The sequence below is a fragment of the Ochotona curzoniae genome, unplaced genomic scaffold, assembly GCF_017591425.1.
Source record: "Ochotona curzoniae isolate NIBS_2020 unplaced genomic scaffold, NIBS_Ocur_1.0 contig_1976, whole genome shotgun sequence".
In the NCBI taxonomy this organism is placed as follows: Eukaryota; Metazoa; Chordata; class Mammalia; order Lagomorpha; family Ochotonidae; genus Ochotona; species Ochotona curzoniae.
The window spans coordinates 2144375-2164272 of record NW_024465279.1 but is presented as its reverse complement, the minus strand read 5'-3'; the positions used below and the strand labels follow the sequence as shown (position 1 = coordinate 2164272).

At 38.5% G+C, this 19898-nt stretch overlaps 1 protein-coding gene across 1 annotated transcript in view; it reads right to left on the bottom strand.

Annotated features, from left to right (window-relative positions):
* Positions 1-17440, bottom strand: part of LOC121149887 (disintegrin and metalloproteinase domain-containing protein 32-like) — a 71197-nt gene extending 53757 nt beyond the window's left edge. Inside the window, 3 exon segments of the mRNA XM_040970553.1 lie at positions 809-884; positions 5474-5529; positions 17369-17440. Of these exon segments, the coding sequence (XP_040826487.1) occupies positions 809-884; positions 5474-5529; positions 17369-17440 (204 nt within the window).
* Positions 17441-19898: the final 2458 nt, after the last annotated feature.

Below are 19898 nucleotides of genomic sequence, written 5' to 3'. Positions count from 1 at the left end.
ACTGAGGAAAAAAAGTACTCCTATATTTTCTATTTTCACTACGATAACTATTATGTATAGATTATTGGGATTACTATTTTGCGTTCTTCTCCCAAACTGCTGCATCATGATTTACATAAAATTATTTTACTGTAGAAAATTTAACTCATCTGCTATAAAGCAAAGATTGTGGATCTTAATTTCTTTAAAATACTGTAAACTGTTAGTAATACATATTAAATATATATAACATATCATGTTACTATAATATATAATTATATGGTTATATAATTATAGGGACAAAATTATAGCATATAATGCTATAATATAAGTATATTAAATATATTAATATATTTCTAAGTAATACACACATAAACAAAGATAAAGAGTAAAATATTTTAAGCAAAATCTGTACTGCAATTAATAAATCAAGCATTCCAATTCAAAGTTTGGATTGTACTGTTAGGCCATCTAAGAACTATGGAATTCAGTTTCTACACACACATCTACAAAATGATACCATATTCTGGACCACAAAGAAGGGTCCAGGTTGGTTTCTGATCGCTAACAATACACAGAGCGAACAATGTTGTATCAAGAGCGGTCATTGTGTGATACAAATCTGAAACAGTTTACTGCAACAGTGAAGCACCTGCCTCCCAGGCCAGCCACTGTGCTTCTGATCCAAGTTCCCACTGATGCATCCTGGAAGTTCAGGCCCCTGCCATGTACATGGGAGACCCAGAGGGAGTTCCTGGCTTGTGATGCTGAGCCCATTGTGAAAACACGTTTTTTAAAAGTCTCTACAAAACCCAGATAACCATATTACCTGAATGTTGGAGTACTGAGAACTGACAGATCCTTGGTTATGCAAATACACCATGAAAGTATCCGCTATAAAATACCTGAATATGAGAGAATTTGTGTTACTATTTCCCAGACATACAAAGCAGGAGTCACTAATCTGGTAGCTTTTGTTTAAGCAGTTCTCTATTGTTAACAGTTTTTTTTTTGTTGTTGTTATTACTATTTCTCCCTCCCCATTTTACCGTTGCATGGTTTTCTTGCATATTATTACAATTGCATGTCATTTGGTAACACAAGTTGAATATCCTTATATTTAAGTGTATCATGGCATTGTAGCTATAGGTAAAGGTAGAAAATCTACTATCAAATTGTCAAGGTATATTTAACAGTGGCACAAAGATTCCTCCTTTTTTTTTAAGATTTATTTTTATTATTTTCTTATTGGAAAGGCGGATATACAGAGAGGAGAGACAGAGAGGAAGATCTTCCGTCCGATGATTCACTCCCCAAGTGAGCGCAACGGCCGATGCTATGCTGATCCGAAGCCAGGAGCCTCTTCCGGGTCTCCCACGCGGGTGCAGGGTCCCAAAGCTTTGGGCCGTCCACGACTGCTTTCCCGGGCCACAGGCAGGGAGCTGGAAAGGAAGCGGGGCTGCCGGGATTAGATCCGGCGCCCATATGGGATCCCAGGCGTGCAAGGCGAGGACCTTAACCACTGCACCACTGCGCCACCGCGCCAGGCCCAAGATTCCTCCTTTTAAACAAGAGTAGAGAAGCATACTGCAACATATCTTCTCTGGCTGTGATGCTGGCCTTCATTTAACAGTTCATCTATTAGAACACATGTATATACATGCTTAATTATTTGTACTTAGCATGAAGTTGCCTTTTATCAGAAATCATGTAGTGTTGGTCCTTTTGGAACTGGTTTATTTCACTAAGTATGGTGGCTTCAAGTTGGTGGCATATTTTTCAAATGGTAAAATTTCTTTCTTTTCAATGGCTGAGAAGAATCCCTTGGAGTAGACGTATTACAACATCCTTGCCAACAGGTGTTGTTGGTAAATTTCCAAATGTACATCACTCTCACTGGAGCTAGGTAGAACCTCAATATGGTTTTTATTTTCATTTCCCCAGTCAGTAGGGAGTCTGAGCCTTTGTTGATTATCCATTTGAACTTTTTCTTCTGAAAAATACCTGCTCATTCCCTTCACCCATTTCTTCACATGGTTGTTTTTTTTTTTTCTTTTGTTGAGTTTCTGAAGTCATTCATAAAAACTGGGCATTAATCCCCTGTCTGTTGTGTAGTTTGCAAAGACTTTTTCCCATTCTTTTGGTTGCCTCTCTGCTTTGCTGATTGGTTCTTTTGCTTTACAGAAGCTTCACCGTTTGATGTTATTTCTTCATTTTGGCATTTATTTGCTTGTAATGCTTCCTGAGTCTTTTACATAGTCTGAGGGATCCATAGTTACCTAATTCTGTCCATTTTATTGATTTGTGTCTTTTCCCTCTTTATTTATTAGTTTGGCTAATGGTTTATCTATTTTAATAATTTTCTCAAAGAATCAGCTCCTTGTTTCATTGATCTTGTATTTTGTTCTTTCAGTCTCTATTTGGTTTTTTTTCCTCCAACATTTTTATTATTTCTTTTATCTGTTAAGCTTTGGATAATTTTACTCTTGGTTTATCTAGCTCCTTCAGATGAATATTTAGTTCGTTTGCCTGGTGCCTTTCTAGCTTCTTGATATAGGCATTGCAATGATCTTTCCTACTAGCAACACTTGGCTGTGTCCCACCTATTCTGATACATTGTGTTGATATTGTCAAGGATTTTTTTTATTTCTTCTGATTTCTTCTATAACCCATTGCTCATTCAGTAGCATGTGGTTCAGTTTCTGAGTATCGGCATCGCCTGTGTGTGGGTGGTGAGGCAAAAGTACTTGGGCCACATTGCACTGCTTTTCCCAGGCATTTTTGCAGAAGGCTGGATCAGAAGGGATGCCATGACAACCTGATTCAGAGTTCATATTTTATTCCAGTGAAACAGGTGGTGGGTTGTCCCAGTGTACCACAATGTTGGCCCTCATAGCTTTCCATTTTAGGCCATGCCGTCTACCTCCCACCTTTGTGGGTTCATGTTCTTCACTTTTACGGCTCAACTATGGAGGAGAAGGGGGAAGGTGGCTGTTCTAGTATACTTTGAATTTAAGTGTGTGATGCCTCCATGCTTTGTTCCTTTTGACTCTAGAGGGCTCGGGCTATTCAGGGCCATCGGTAGGTGAGTATGAATTTCAAGATTGTTTGTTCTCTATGAAATAAATGTAAGTGGAATTTTGATACAGACTGCATCAAACCTGTAGCTCATTTGACTAGAAGGCGCATTTTAGCAATATTGATTTTTCTGATCCATGACAATATGCAGATACGGCTCTAAAAAGACAAACTTACTTCACTTCCTTTCCCATTCCTTCTTTTCTGTGTTTTAGTTTCATGTTTTGAAGGCTAAAATGCCTTTAATAAATACCAATGGATTGTTTGTATTTTCCCTCTTGCTTATCATTTATTCGAATATATGTTTCACATTGTTATGAAATGGTTTATGTAAGGTGAGGAAATCTCAGGTATGTCACAATAGATTTAGAAACCTACTGGTACTCCCACCCTGCTCACCATCTTCCCTGTGTTAGTTAAAATCACTTACTCTAAGTAGCACTAGCCGTAAAATGCAAGGAGCGAAAAGTTGAGAGATCACTATTCCACATGAATACAGACAAGCGATAGGAACAATTGGTTTGTACCTTCTTCAGTTCCCTTCATCAGCGTTTAATACCTTCCACGGTTTTTCCACCATTGCTTACAGTTGTCCCTAACTGGGTGGTTGCTCAGCCTGGTAAATCAGAATGCTGCACTCAACACTGGAATAGTCGGGTTTGATATCGCGCTCCAATGCATAAATTTGACTCCCCATTACTACAGACATTAATAACTTGATCAAGTAACTGAACCCAAAGGGTTCATGTGGGCGCTCCACCTTGTGGGGTGCTTCTTGGATGCTGGCACTGACCTGGTCACGTCCAGCCATTGTTGCCATTTCAGGAATGAGTCATCAGACGACAGGCTCTCCCTTCCTCTCACTCTCCCAAATTGTTCCTCTGCCTCAGATAACTGAATGCTTAAATTTTATTACCACATATTTTATTTATATATGCATATGTTACAGAACCAAGTATTTTCTTGACTTATTTTCAAATTATTCTTTCGAGTAAAGACACATTGCTTATTTTCACAAGATGATTTTGTATCCTACATCTTTACTAATTTATCAGTTCTGACATATAGTCAGGTATTTAGGACTTTCTCCATAAAACATCACATCGTATGCAAAGAGGAACAATCTCCATCTTCTTTTCTCACTGTATGCCTTTCTTTTCTTGCTCAATTTTTCTGTCTCAGACTTGCAGTGTTATGTCGAACAGAATTGCTAAGAGTAAACCTATCTACCATATTCCAGGTCCAAGGTAGGAAAGATTTCAACTCTTCACTATTAACTGCAATAATAGCCATAAGTCATCTCCAGTCTTTGTTGGGTTAAGGCACTTATGTTACATTTCAAATCCATTAATAACTTTTGTAAATAAAGGATTTTCAAATAGATACCTCTACTCCATGCTCTGAATTAAATGTCTCTCACCTCTTCGTAGTTGCTAAACAAACAAATACCACATTCAAAAATAATTAAAGCAACTGCCAAATGAACATTGCTCCTGGCATGTCCCCTGGAACTTCGTGTGCAGTTTTCTTCAACAGTGAGACTGCATTTCCTCGGAATGAGGTATCTCCCAACTGGCTATTCCCCTGAATTCCTACAGCACTACATGCAACCAGATAGCAAACTCTTTTTTTGCTACTGTGTTAGCATGTTCTAAGGGGGGAAAAATCCACTTCTCCACCAAATCCTAGCTGCTTTGCAGTACTTTTTTGTAACTTACGTGTAATAGTTTCATAAAGGCTCTCATACTAACCATGAATGTAATTTATCAAAACAGTACTCACATGCCTTATCAATATCCCAACCTCCATTTTATTCCTTAACACGATTAATAATCCTAATGTGGAAATCAAATGCAAAGCAAATTCCTCTGCCTTTCCTTCTTCAACTTCCCAAGACTTTCAGGGTTGTCACCTACCATGTTGTTTTTCACTTTTGTCTAAAAGTGAATTAAATCTCTGTGAGAGATTTTTTTTTTCTTTTTTCCCAGTTCTCTGCAATATGGCATATAGTTAGTACATTTCCACACCCCATTCACCAGCCACGTGATTGTGCAAAATCTAATGGATGTATTTAAGGTGTCACTACCCAACCTCATGATGATACACCTTCTCCGATTATACCCTAAATGATGACATCCTGTGACACCAAGCCCCATCCTAGAAATCCTGCTGGTCTTATCAATTTGATAACATTATCTGTTGGACAAGAGATGCTTGTGTTTATTCCTAGCCACTAGGCACGAAATAATAATTGAGGCATTAGGTCCAAAATTTTCATTACAGGGGAGCAACTAGTCATCTAAGATAATTAAAATTTTAATAACAACCACATTGACTGGTTTTTCATACTCAATTCAGTAAAAGCAAATAACAACATCGTAAAAATCGATTTGGAACTAAAATTTTGGAAAATTACCTTTGCTTAAGGTGGATAGTATACAAGGTCTCGTCTATTGGAAGAACATACGATATCTGTTCCAAGAAAAAACAGAACTGAGTGAAAACAAATTCAAAATACAAACAAAATCAATAGTTTTATACTAATTTCTCTAAAAAAAATTCTAATGTCTTGATCAAAATGTCTAAGATTACTTGTAATTTTAAATTCTGAACAAAATGTTGCAAAATGTTAGTATTCAATTGCCATATGATTCATTCTTATTGTTTTCTTTTTTAAGATTCATTTATTTCTAATGGAAAAGCAGAAATATAGAGTGGAGGAGAGACAGAGAGGACGATTTCCCTTTTGATGATTCACTACCCAAGTGGCTGCAACATTCAGAGCTGAGCCAATCCGAAGCCAGGAGCCTGGAGCTCGTTCTTGGTCTACCATGTAGGTGCAGGGTCCCAAGGCTTTGGGCCGTCCTCATTCTGCCTTTCCAGGCTACAAACAGGGGGCTGGATGGGAAGCGGGGCAGCTGGGGTTAGAACCAGCACCCATGTGGGATCCCAGTGCATTCAAGGCGAGGACTTTAGCCTCTAGTCTACCATGCTGGGCCCCAGAGTTTGAAATCTTATGACCCCCTTAAGAATAAGGAGGGACAGTCTGAAATGAATGCATATACTATGAAATTTTGCTTTCATAAATAAAGAGCCAACGATGTTTTATACATTAATCTTTAGGACATCCAGTGGTGCAAAGATTTTTAGCAGTTGCAGTTTGTGGGACTTGGAGAGTTTCATTTCAACTGAGGGTGCAAGCTGTCTTCAGAATAAGCCAGAAATGGAAGGACAGCGAGCAGCCTGTGGCAATGGACATGTAGAAGCAAATGAGGTGTGCGACTGTGGCACTGAACAAGTAAGTTTTCCAACTAGAAAAAGTCAGGAACAGATTTGTGTTTCAAGTTAATCTCTTTTTCATAGAAGTGTGTTTGTTAATTGATGGACTTTCCCTTGTTTTGAAATATTTTAGACTTTAGCCACTAGGCCACTGATCTGGGCCCTGAATTTTTTTTTTATTTTGGTGAAAAAACATCTTAGAAACCCTTACATAATTTTTTCATACTACAAATTTCCCACAAACTTTTTTATTTTAATTAATTTTCACTTTTCCATAATCATTTTATGATACAGTTCCATAGACCCTGGCATTTCCCCTATCGCTTCCCCAAGTTGCCCAACCCCTACTGAGTTCTCCCATATTATTACAACAGCATCGTCCCTCACAAACAGTCATAAGTTCATCACTGTGGGCATGGACAATGGCAGAGAGTCCAGCATCCCATTGTTTGTTGATTTATCTTTCAGTAAGTTCATCATTGGCTGCTGACTTGCAACTTTACTGAATTGCTTTTATCAGCTCTAACATCTTCCTGGTGGAGTGTTATGTTTCTCCATGTACAATCTACACACGTATTTTAACACGCCCATCCCTGCAATGAAGCCCTCGCCCCTCACTATTGCACTGGCTAATGTCTCCAATACGATATGGAATGAGAGTGGTGAAAGTGGACACCCTTGTTTCACATCTGATGGGAAATGCTTTCAGCTTTTCCCAGTCAGCACCTTATTAGCATCTGTTTCTTCTCTGTGTGATTGTGAGTTTATTACCATGAAACGATGCTGAATCTTATCAGATGTGTTTTCTATGCCATTTGAGATGACGTCTTTTATTGAGTGACTTTACAATGCCTCCTGATGTGGGAATATTCAATGACTTCTTTAACTCTAGGAAAAATCCACTTGATCATGATACACAATCTTGTTTGGAACATGTTTGCTAACATTTCGTTGAGAAACGCATTGATGTGCAAATGATCTATGTTTAGCAGTAGTTTTAGTTTCCTGTGCTGTGTCTATTCAGTGCAGGTGCCCCAGTGGTGTTTGTCTCATAAAAAGAAAAGCTTTGTCAGAGGTCCATCCTCTGAGATATTTTGTAATCGATTAGGTTAAGAACTGACGTTAGTTTCTCTTTCAATGTTTTGTGCAGTCCAGTAGCGGAGCAATAAGGTCCTGAAAGATCATATGAAATTTTTTTTTTAATTTATGGCTCAGTCTTCTTACTTGTCATGAGCTTGCTTCAGAAGACACACTCACTCTGAACTGACGGAGGGTGTTGTAACCAGGGACCGGGGGCTGGGCACATGCCAACAGCACCTGCTACGATTTTGCTAGAGCAGCTGTAGCCTGGCACCTTGACCTCGCTGCTTCTGACTGCTCTAGTCAGCGCTCACTCTCACTCAGCATTTCACGATTGCAGGTGTCTTGCCTGATAGGATATCCTAGATCTTCATCAGAAGGCTTTCTGGGCCCCTTATCCATGTCTGTATCTTCCTATTTATAGTTAAAGCTAGACATATGGATTTTGAGACAAGTACAGAGAATCGATTGAGTCCCCCAAACATCACTGTGCCCCCATTTTCAGCAGCAAACATACATCATTATAATCATAGCAAATTAATTCTCCCGTCTGTATAAAAATGTCAGTATTCCTCTGCCCTTTCATTGTTCTAAAACTACATAGCAACAATGATAGTCAGAAGGCACCAATATCTGTAACAGGAAGTTGGAAGAAATAGCCTCTCAGTGGGTTCTTATGGTTCTCAATGCAACCTTATGATTCACCAAAAATGGTATTATGCGGGAAATTTATACTTTGTACATTTTAGTTCTTGAAATGGTAATTTACTTAATTATGCACTATATTCAAAATTATAATATCTTTTGCAGCTGTCACCACCAAGCTTTAATTTAACTACATCTTTAAAAAAGCTAACTCGGGCCCGGCGCGGTGGCGCTGTGGTTAAGGTCCTCGCCTTGCACGCCCAGGATCCCATGTGGGCGCCAGTTCTAATCCCAGCAGCCCCGCTTCCCTTCCAGCTCCCTGCCTGTGGCCCGGGAAAGCAGTCTTGGATAGCCCAAAGCTTTGGGACCCTGCACCCGCGTGGGAGACCCGGAAGAGGCTCCTGGCTTCGGACCGGCATTATTGGACGGAAGATCTTCCTCTCTGTCTCTCCTCTCTGTATATCTGCCTTTCCAATAAAAAAAAAATTTTTTTTAAATAATAAATCTTTAAAGTCAGTACCTAGAACCACACCACTTCCTGCATCAACAATCGTGTTGAATACAAAAGATCACCATAATATCAAGGTTTTTGCAAACAACTTTATAAAGACATGGTCTTACTAGAAACTTGTGATACAAGTACCAGAACCAAATCACTAAGTGGTAAAAGTTAAGACTGGGTGTGATTTCAAGTAAGGACTAGACTCCTCCTGGTCTCAGAAAGGGCTCTGAAAAAGGCATTTTACCAAAATACACCCCCTCGAGGCATAAATCCTAGTACTGCGAACCTGAACAACTGTCAGTCATCGGCTCCATAAACTTTTCCATGAAATCATTGGAATACCACAAGGCAATCTTCTTGGGAAATATGTACTCATACGGCATTAGCAGCAGTAACTGCACTACCACGTTATGGGAAAGAGAATGAAACCAATACAAGGGCTCCTCTGGATCGTAATATGCACCAATGGTATATTGTGTATATTGTGCAAATGTGGTAGATTGTGTAACTATATTGTGTAAATGTTGTGTAAAAATGGTCCATTGTGTAAATAACCAATTAAACAGGTAAATGCAACAGGCAGTTTATAAAAACAAATAATAACAACAGTGTCACTTAGAAAAAAGAGCAGGACAGATTGCATTTGAAGTCTTGAGTTCACAGACTGCTGGTGCCAAGCTCTCCAGCCAGTGGTCTGCACCCAACAGCAAAGATGAGGGTCGTCAGGCAGGCGGTGGTCCAAGGGCCACTGGACTGTATGCCTCAGGACACCCTTGAGACTCTCACATACTGACTTCTGAACTCGGATCAGGTTGTTGCTTCTTGATCTTCAAGCATTGGCTGGTTGACATCAACATGAAACCAGCTGTAATTTGACTCCCCCAAGCAGGTCAATGGAAGATTGAAGCAGCAACCTTTCTAGGCTGACCTCTTTCTGCAGGAGAGGGGACTTCTCCTTGGCCACCCTTTAACAGGCTTTATCTCATAGCCTTTATTTCATAGTCTTTATCTCATGTTTGCCACTTTTCTTACTTTCTCAATTGCACATCTGCCCCTCTCCAACCCTTTTTGTGTCTGTCATGCTTGTTCACAGGAGTAAATAAACCCCCCATTATAATGGAAACACCTACCAGCAAGACAGTATTATGGCAATGTAAATTTTAAACTATCAAATAATCTCTAATATCAGATACAGAGGATAAAACACTTTTTTGATATTAATGTTGGGCATTTTCAGCAGTGTGTCTTCTTAAGCCAAAGACTATCGAGCAGGAGAAAGCAGGGGAGAAATGTAAAACAGAAACAGCCATAGAGGGGTTGGCTGTGGCTTCGAGCTAGTCCTCACCCTGTGGTATCAACATCCCGTATGAGCAACAGGTGGTGTCCTGGATGCTCCAGTTCTGATCCAATCTCTGCTTATGACCTAGCAAAGCTGTTGAGGATGGCCCAAGCCCTTAAGATGCTGTACCCTACATGCAAGACCAGAAAGGGGCTCCTAGTTCCCAGTATGGATCAGCTCTGGCCATTGTGACCATTTGGGCAGTGAACCAGCAGATGGAAGACCTTCTCTATCTCCCTTCCCTCTTTAAAATCTGCCTTACAAATTAAATATATATTTTTATATAAATAGAATTCACAAAACAGAAAATTTTCAACAAAATATTGCCAAACAGAATCCATTTGTTGTACGACACCATTAAAAAAAAAAAAAGGCAAGTTCTTAGATCTTTAAGCATATCGAAACAAAGAAAATGTTATTTACTCAGTAAGATTAAGCCCACCATGAATGGAACACCTCACTATCACAATTTCCTAGAAATGATGAGATGCCCCACATGACCACGTTCTCAGGAAAATTTATTTTTAAAAGACTCACTAAGCAGGAAGCCACGAACATTAGATGCAGGATGACTTAACCAGTCTAGAGAATTATACATGTACCACAAATCCGCCTTTCAGAAGGACTGAAGCTATCTTACATTAAAATAATAATAGGAGCCAGAGCAACGGCTCAGTGGCTTATGATCTGGGAAAGCAGTCAAGGACAGCCTAAAGCCTTAAGACTCTGTACCCACATAGGAGACACAGAAAAGGCACCTGGCTCCTGGCTTCAGAGCGGCTCAGCTCTGGCAGTTGTGGCCACTTGAGGAGTGAACCAGCGGATGGAAGATCTTTCTCTCTATATCTCCTTCTCTCTGTAAATCTGCCTTTCCAATAAAATAAAATAGAATAAAATAAATCTTTTTAACAAGAGAATAACAGTGCTCAAATAATTGAGTGCTCAAAGAGGCCATACTAGTAATACTTTTGTCTATAGTAATGGAGGAACTACACAGATATTAGACATAATAAAAAATAGTAAATCTCATCAGAAGTTGAGAGGGAAAAATCCATATAACTTAAACATGAAAAAGAAAAAAAGATCATAATCGAAAAAAATCAGAAAGACATGACCACGACTCACATAAAATTTCTCTCCTAATATGACGATTTGCAATAAGTAAAGGTAATTACAGAAGCTAAAATTAATACCGAAAATCAGAAATGTAAGTGCTCATAAATCATGTGATTAAACAGAATATGTGAAAAGGTAGCAGAGTACAGGAAAAAACCCTGACATTAAAGTTATTTCAGAAATAGACGTTTCTAAATGCAAGTGTCTGCACATCACAGAAAATGCAACACAAACTTCAATATTTTCCAAGGTAATCAAAGTAATAAAAAGGATGGATCACTGTCAAATTCATTTTATGAGGCAAACACTAATTGTTCAACAGTCCTGTAGATGCCAAAACCAAAAAAAAAAAAAAAATCACAGCCCCAAATCCTTGACGAACCCAGAAGCAAAATTCTAAACAAAAGGTTGCCGAACAAAACCCAAAAGTATTATACACCACGATCAAGTTGGATTTCTCACAGTGTTACAAGGTGGTGCGATTTGCACAAGTCACTCAACATCATAAATCACATAAACAGAATAAGGAACAAAAATAAATGATCATCTAGAAAAAGAATTTGACAATTTAGCATCTTTTCATAATTAAAAATTCTCAAAAAATCGGATGCATTAGGAAAGTATGTCCGTAGTATAAAGGCTATGAAATGGCAAAAACATAGCCAATATCGTAATGAATAATAAGTTTTTCCCCTGAGATCGGAAACAAAGTTAGGACACGCTTTTCAAAGACTAAAATTCATATAATTTTAGACAAATTAGAAAAAGCACTTAAAGACAACAAAATAAAGAACATCAAAACTGGACACCAGAACAGCCATCGTTGTAGAAAATGTGATCCTCACATGAAAAGAAAAAAACTCCACCAAGGACATTCTGAAGCAAATAAAAGAATTCAGTTATTTCAGAGGATACAAAGCCAACATCCAAAAAAACCAGCAACAGTTTTATAGACCAATGATGATCTCAGTGGAAGACAACTCAAGAAAAAATTGCACTGGGAGCCACAAAATATCTTAAATATTTAATAATAAATAGAACCAAAGAAATGAAAGAACTCTACATTGTAATTATAAGACACTGATGGAAGAAATTGTCAAGACAAGAGAAACGCTGCTTGATTGGAATCATTGGTAACATTAAAATGTCCCCAAATCAAAATACTGATGTCACCCATTACACAATGAGAGAACACAATCAAAGGCACAGCATATCTCCAGCAATGCCTGAAAGAAAATCAAGGAGGAGGCATCTTTTGAAAAACATTTGTTCTTTTCCTTTGCCCATTTTCTTCCACAGGGTTGTTTCTTTTGCTGTCACCAAGTTTCTGAAGCTCTTTGTACATCCTCAATATTGGACCGCCATCAGTTGTGTAGTGTGCAAAGATTTTTCTCCCATTTCACTGGTTGCTTCTTCACTTTGTTGATCATTTCCTTTGCTGTACAGAAGCTTCTTCGTTTGCTACATTCCCATTTTGTTTATTTTGTCCCTGAGCTTTTTGGTGTCTTTTCCAGGAAGTCTTAACCAATTCCTATATCTTGGAGAGTGCTTCCTGTGTTTCCCTCTTATACTTTAATGGCTTCTGGGTGCAGATTTAATTTTCCGATCCACTTAGAGGTGATTTTTGTATACTGTGACAGGTGGGGGTCTTGCTTCTTACCTCTGCAGGCTGCAATTCAATTGTCCCAACAACATTTGTTGAAGAGACCATGCTTTCTTCCATAAATTGTTTTCAATTTTCTTGTCAAACATGAGTTGGCTATACATGGTGCGGGCTTCCTACTGGGGTTTCTATTCTGTTCCATTGATCTTCCATGTCTCTGTTTCTGTACCAGTACCACACTGTTTTGATGACCACTGCTCTGTAGTGTGGTTTAAGGTCTAGAATTATGATTCCTCCAGCTTGATTTTTATTCTTCCAAATAGGTTTGGCTATTCATGGTCTCTTGTGTTTCTCCATTTCTAATGTATTTTATTTCTTTTTCAAATGTTTTATAGTTTTCATCACAGAGGTATTCCAAATATTTGGATAGATTAATTCCAAGCTATTTAATGTTCCTCTCCACTATTCAAATTCAAATGAATAATAGACATACAAGAAATGCTCAGGCTCCCTAGCCATCAGGAAGATGCAAATGAAAACCACATTGATGTTCTAAGTCATTTCAGTGAAATTGACCTACATCCAGAACTCTACTAACAATACCTGCTGGCATGGCTGTGGAGACAAAGGTACCTTCCTTCATTGCTGGTGGGAGTCAGTATGGAGAGTGCTAAGAAAACTGAAAATAAACGTGCCATATGAACCAGCTATCCCACTGCTAGGAATATATCCATTGTAAAGGAAAGCTGCGTGTGTATCTGTAATCATATATTTACAATGGCACAATCTACAATAGCAGAGACATGTAAACAGCACAGATGCCCATCCAAAGAGGAGTAAATAAACTATGGTACATATATCTACTCTGTGGAATACTACTCAGCCATTAAAAATAGTGAAATTCTATCACTTGTAACCCAATGGTCCCAACTAGAAATCATTGTGCTCAGTGAAATAGGTCAATCCCAAAAGGACAAATATCATATGAACTCTTTGATGTAAGGCAACCTTCATGCAAAATAGAAGATCAATAGCCCTTTCAATACTGTTTTTGTTGCAACTGCTGGATTTTGATTTTTTGTTATTATTTTCCTTTCTTTAAAATCATTTCTTTCACTAAATTCTTCACTGGTTCATAGATCATACAGTAGCATCATTTTTCTCCAAGAAGGTTTTTAATTTTTATGTCTTCAGTTACGCATTGGTCATCCAGTAGCATGTTATTTAACTTCCTGTTGTTGTTAACTTCCTGTTTTTTCTTCCTGTTGTTGGTTTTGTTTCATGGCTTCTCAGTTAAGGGGATGTATAGTAACTCTGTAATAGAGATTATCATGTCCAGTTGAGAAGATGTGATGCAGTATGCACCTCTACATCCAAATCAAAAGATGAACTCCCAATGAAACTGTTGGACATATCTTGACAATAGCATGCTGAACTCTGCCAGTGTTCGTACCTGCAATGTCAGGATACACTTAAATAGCAGAATGATGGACTTACAACTGCTTACTTAGGGCTATACTATTGTAACAAAATAGTTTAAATCAGTGGAGGCGGGGAAGGAATTTGGTGAGGGGCTAAGGAAAATCCCAGAGCCTATGGAATTGTATCTTAAACAGAAAATTGAAAAAATAAAATTAAAAAAGGCGGCATCACTATATTCAGCTTCAAACTTATCACAAAACTATATATCTAAAACAGCACAACGTTGTGATAAAAACGGTTACATGGGTCAATTAAAATCGACAGCCCTGAAATAAAGCTACATATATCAGCCAGCTAATTTTTTTTATCAAGGTCTGATCAGAGATGCACACATGTGGTGATCAGTCATGCCCCCTATTGTTCTTACTCGGAATTCTTGTCCCACTCAAAAAACATTAACTTATCTGTCTCATGCAGCACATCCACCCGGGGCTCAAGTTTAAGACTCAGGTGCTAAACTGGGCTCCAGAGAATGAAGCCATCAAGAAAAAGTCCCTAGAAGTGGCAGGAATAAGATACTCCCCCCCCCTCCCGGATACGCAGAACTCAGTGCACAAATGTAAGAAACACAAACAGGGAAGACAATACGATTCCCGAAAAAGAACACAATAATACATTAACATAGGACCGGGAGAAATTGGAAATTGACAAAAAAAAAACTACCAAAAAAAGAGAGAAAAATTTAAAATGACGGTAAAAATACTGAAGAAAGACTGGACATGGAGCATTCTACAAGTCAAATAAAAACAGTACAATGGCTTAACACATGACTGATGAAGTAGAAGGATACCTGATCTAGAAAACAAGTCTTTTGAAATATATAGACTTAGAAATAAAAAGAAGAAAGAATTGGAAATAATAAAATACTACTGAGCATCCATAGGATATGATGAAAAAAATCAAATGCCCAATTTTTAGGAACAAGAAAAAACAGCTTAGAAAACCTATTCAGTGGAATAATGGCACAAAAATTCCAGAGTTTGAGAAATGTACAGACATCCAAACAGGAAGCTCACAGAAGCCCAATTTCCCATGATCAAAGCATAACAGTCAAACTATACAAAGTAAAATACAAAAAAAAAAAAGGAACCTAAAATTTACAAGATGGAAATACCACACGCCTTTTAAAGGAGCATTCATTAGACTGACAACAGATTTTTCAATAGACACCCTATAGGTTAGAGAATAGAAAAACATAGTCCCAGTTATGGAACTAAAAACCTGCTAATCCTGAGTACTTTATCCAGTGAAGCTCTTACTCATAAGCTAAGATGATTCTACACAGCAAAAGGGAACAAGTGAAAAAGCAGTCAACTGAATGGGAGAAAATATTTGCCAGCTACATGTCTGATAAAGGATTAATATCCAGAGCACATAAAGAAATGGGCTAAGGACGTTAACAGGCAGCTATAAAATGATGAATTACAAATGACCAACAGATTCATGAAAAAATATTCAGAAACATAGGATACTGGGGAAATCTGAACAAAAGCAATGAGGGTCCACCTCATTCTAGTTAACATAGCTACCATGCAAAAATGAAGATAGCGAATGTTGACGATGGATATGATAGCAAAGTTACGCTAATGCACTGGTAGAAATATATTCCCACTGTTGATGGTAAAGTAAACTAGTACAACATTACAAAGACAGGATGGTGATTCCTCAGAAATCCAGAAGTAGATCTACCATATTACCCAGCCATCCCGCTCTTAGAAATTTACCCAAAGGAAATCAAATCAGCATACATTAAAGAATGTGAAGGCAGAAATGCCCTTGGTAGGAAACTAAAGTGTATTAAAAATAAACATTAGAAATATTTTTGGCGGAAAATGGCAGCACCAAGGCATTACTCATCAATAATTACCTTGAATATAAACAAACTAAATTGCACTGTTAAAAGGTACATTCTGGGCCTGGTGCTGTGGTATGGCAGCAAAGCCACTGCTTCTGGTGATGCTGACATCCAATATGGGTGCTTCTTTGACTTCTGGCTGCTCCACTTCTGACACAGCTCCTTGCTAATATACCTGGAAAAGCAGCAGAATATGGTCCAAATGCTTTGGCCCTTGCACCCATGTGGGAGACCTGAAAGAAGCTCCTGGATCCTGGCTTCGGATGCTACAAGATCTACTATTGCAACCATCTACGGAGTAAAGTCGTGGACAGTTGGAAAATTTGTGTATGTGTTGCGATGGGGAGGTGTCTGGTGTCTCCTTCTCTCACTTACTCTTTTTCAACTCCGCCTTTAAATAAATGAATTAAAGAATAAGTCTTCAAAAAGGGCAAATTCCAGCCAAAAGTATTAAAAAATAAGACCCATCAGTAAAGAAAAGGAAAGAAAGAAGAAAGAAGATCCATCTGTATGCTGCCTACAAGACATACACTTCATCAATAAATACAGAACTGACAGAGAAAGAATGGAAAATTATATTCCATGTAAATGAAAATCAAAAGCCAGGCGGAGTATCTATTCTCACATCAAACAAATAGACTTTAAGATAAAAACTATAAAAAGAGAGAGAAATCCACTACGTAATGTCTAAATGCTAAGTCAATAAGAATATATGACTACAATAAACATTTAGGAATCCAGTTCCAGGATTACTAGTTTTATACAGCAAATGGCATTGCTTTAAAGAGATATAAAGTGTAATACAATAAGAATGGGCGCACACTTCAGCATCATAGTCTGATCAATCACAGAAGACAACAGTAAGGAAATAGAGCCAACGTACACTATAGACAAGATGGATTGAATAGATACTTCAACAGCAATAGGCAATAGAAGCATGGGTTTTAATCAGAGGGTGCCAGTGGAGGAGAGCTGGAAGAAGTGCATTCCAATGGGAAAGTTTGAGAGACTCCTTGCAAAGGAAAAAATTTGTGGACAGCAGAGAGAACCTGTGAAGAGACATGAACAAAGCATTTACATGGTATCCAACAGAAACACCACTGGCAACTCCTGGGACCCAAGGAGCATACAAGATTGCATTCTACATTTCTTTGGAAATGGAAAGCCTCCCCAAGAAGTTTCTAACTCTCAACTCCAGAGAGAGCCTTACAATACACCACATCATGAGACACTGAGGACTAAACATGAGCCAGGGGGGAAAAAACAGTCCTAAGATCATCTAAAAAGCCACTCCTTGAGCATCAGGCATGCCCACCAAATTTTGAGTTCACACTTATCACAGACTAGACCGCAGGCTAGATCAAGAGTTACTGGTTAAAATGGGAACTTGATGAAGCTCTGGCCACATACCTCAACTAGGGCTGCCAAACACCTCAGCAGAGAGCCTTCTTCCTCAGGGAAGCCTCGGACTTCAGAAGCCATTGAGTCTGACAGTCACTTCGCCATCCTGCGAGTAATAACTCTTATTCCTAAATTCAGCAGACCCAGTGTGGTTCCAAGTCATCCCCTTTGCTTCCTCAACACCCATGGAGACACAAAGGAAATCAAAACTTGCAGGGATTATTGGAACCCTCCTGACACACAGGACAGTTGCTGTTGCAACTTTAGCCTCTCCCTGTTGCAAGATCTAGGGCTGACATGGGAAATTAGCAAGGTTCCCACCTTTATTGTAAGAGCATTTTCCTTTCTGCCAGGCCTAAAGATATGTCCCCATTACTTTCTCCATGTTAGGAATGTTCTCTTTTATTATTTCATTGAATACATGTTTTAACCCAGCTTCTTCTCTTTTGGTACTTTCAGAACTCCCATAGCATCTATGTTTGACATTTTGATGGTGTCACTTAATTCTGACATGCTTTTCTTCGCTATTTTGGATGGAACACGTGGGATCCCAAGTCGGTATTATTTTGCTTGTGGGACCAATGCAATCCATTGTGCCATAAGTGAGTTCTCCATGGCTTAGTGCATGCACAGCTCAATATTGTCCTCCTCCCCAGTGGCTTTGCAGAAGTCAAAATGGCTCTGATGTGACACTAGGAAGAATCCAGGCTATGAAATCCACCCTGTTCCCACATTTGCCCAATTTTGCTCCACCACTCTGCTTTGAGCCATGATCAGGCTTTAAAAATCATCAGGAACTTGCGATTCTATGGCTGGATTCACTTCCTGAGTCCCCAGTGACCTTCCCTTCCTGCCTGACCTCCAGTGAAGCTGTAACTGCTGCTGAGACATCTGTTTGCTGCATTGCCACTCCGCCGTCTCTGCTGCTTCCCTGCGTGCACGCGTCTTCAGATGTCCCTCCGTTGTCAGCCTGTCCCCTCCTGTTTCCCAGGATTGTACCCATTCTCCTTCTCAGCTAATCTTTCCATGCATTAACGCATCCCCACCCCATTCTGCCATCTTGCTCTCTCAGATATGCAATTCCATTTTCAACTAAGGTACATCCTTCTAAAATGTGACTGTGGAGCAGCTGTTTAGGATAGCTATTGAGACGCTCATGTCCCACATGGGAGTGCTTGGATTTCATGCCCAGTTCTGGATTCTAACACCAGCCTCCTGCCTATGCAGACACTTCAGGTTACAATTTCTATGTGACGCATCTGGGTTATTATTATACCTGAAGAATGAACCCAAGAAAAAGAGCTACTTTAAGATATGGGCAGAAAATACATCAGTGTCTTCAGAGTTCAAGACGGAGGTAAAAGGTGAGCTTAAAATGGACAAGAAGGAGCTACTTGGGACAAGAGAAATGTTTCACAACTGGATTATGATAATGTTCACCCAGCTCAATCTATGAGCTAGTCATCATTTAGCTGTGCACCTACAATGGGCACATTCGGTGGTGTACAAATTATACAACAAACTGTTCACATAAAAGTACTTTAAAAAAGGCCACTTACATGAAAATCTCCCTCAAGAATCTTTACCTTATATCACCTAACAACATTCACAGGGAACATTCAGAGAAATAATCTTTTCAACATATCAGAAAATGAAGTATTTCCTTTTCCAATAAATATAACAGAATGAAGGGTTCTCTTGATTGAAAACCATGTGAAGATTAAGGAGACTGGAATTAAAAGTTACTCTTCCTGTATCAGTCTCTTCATCTGACTCTCCTAGATATCCCTTTGACACTTGATTCTTTTTAAAGTTAACACTAGGAAATGACAAATATTATATAATACAAATAATTCCAATATATATTTTCCTTAAGTTCATTATTAATAACAGAGTTTTGAATATAAGCAAATGGTTCAAGTCCCTTATTAATAGTACTATTACAAACTTACTTTTATGCAATAATAGGGATGATCTACTTGATAACTAGGACAAAGTTACAATTTAACATGATCTAAAGAGAAAAAAAAATGTTCCTTACATATTTTATTTCTGAATTACCGCTGTCATTTGTTTGAATTTCCTTTGGTGATATGACTTGAAGAAATGAATTTGGAGAACCTGGAGAAAATAAGAAAACAAGTCTTAAATTTGAGTTCTAAATTTCTGTTCACTTTCATAACATTCACCTAGGAAAATATTACTGGTTCATCACTGTGTTTTCCTTTTATTTTTCATTTATTGAACTCTTTATGTAGAGTAGTATTAAGCCTTCGACTATATTGTAAACTATGATATTGTAAATTATGATATCTCAAAAATGAAAAAGAGTGATCAATGGAGGAAGGATGGGCAGGAGGGAACCAGGTGGGGGAAAGGAATTATTAAAACCTCAAAATTTGCATCTAGGAACTCACACTGGATCTGTTCTCTTTGTATTGATGACAATCACATGAGTCTTAGTGAGAAATTATAATAATGGTGTAATAATCGTGCTTCTACAGTGACTCTGAAAGCCCAACACATTAATTGTTTAACG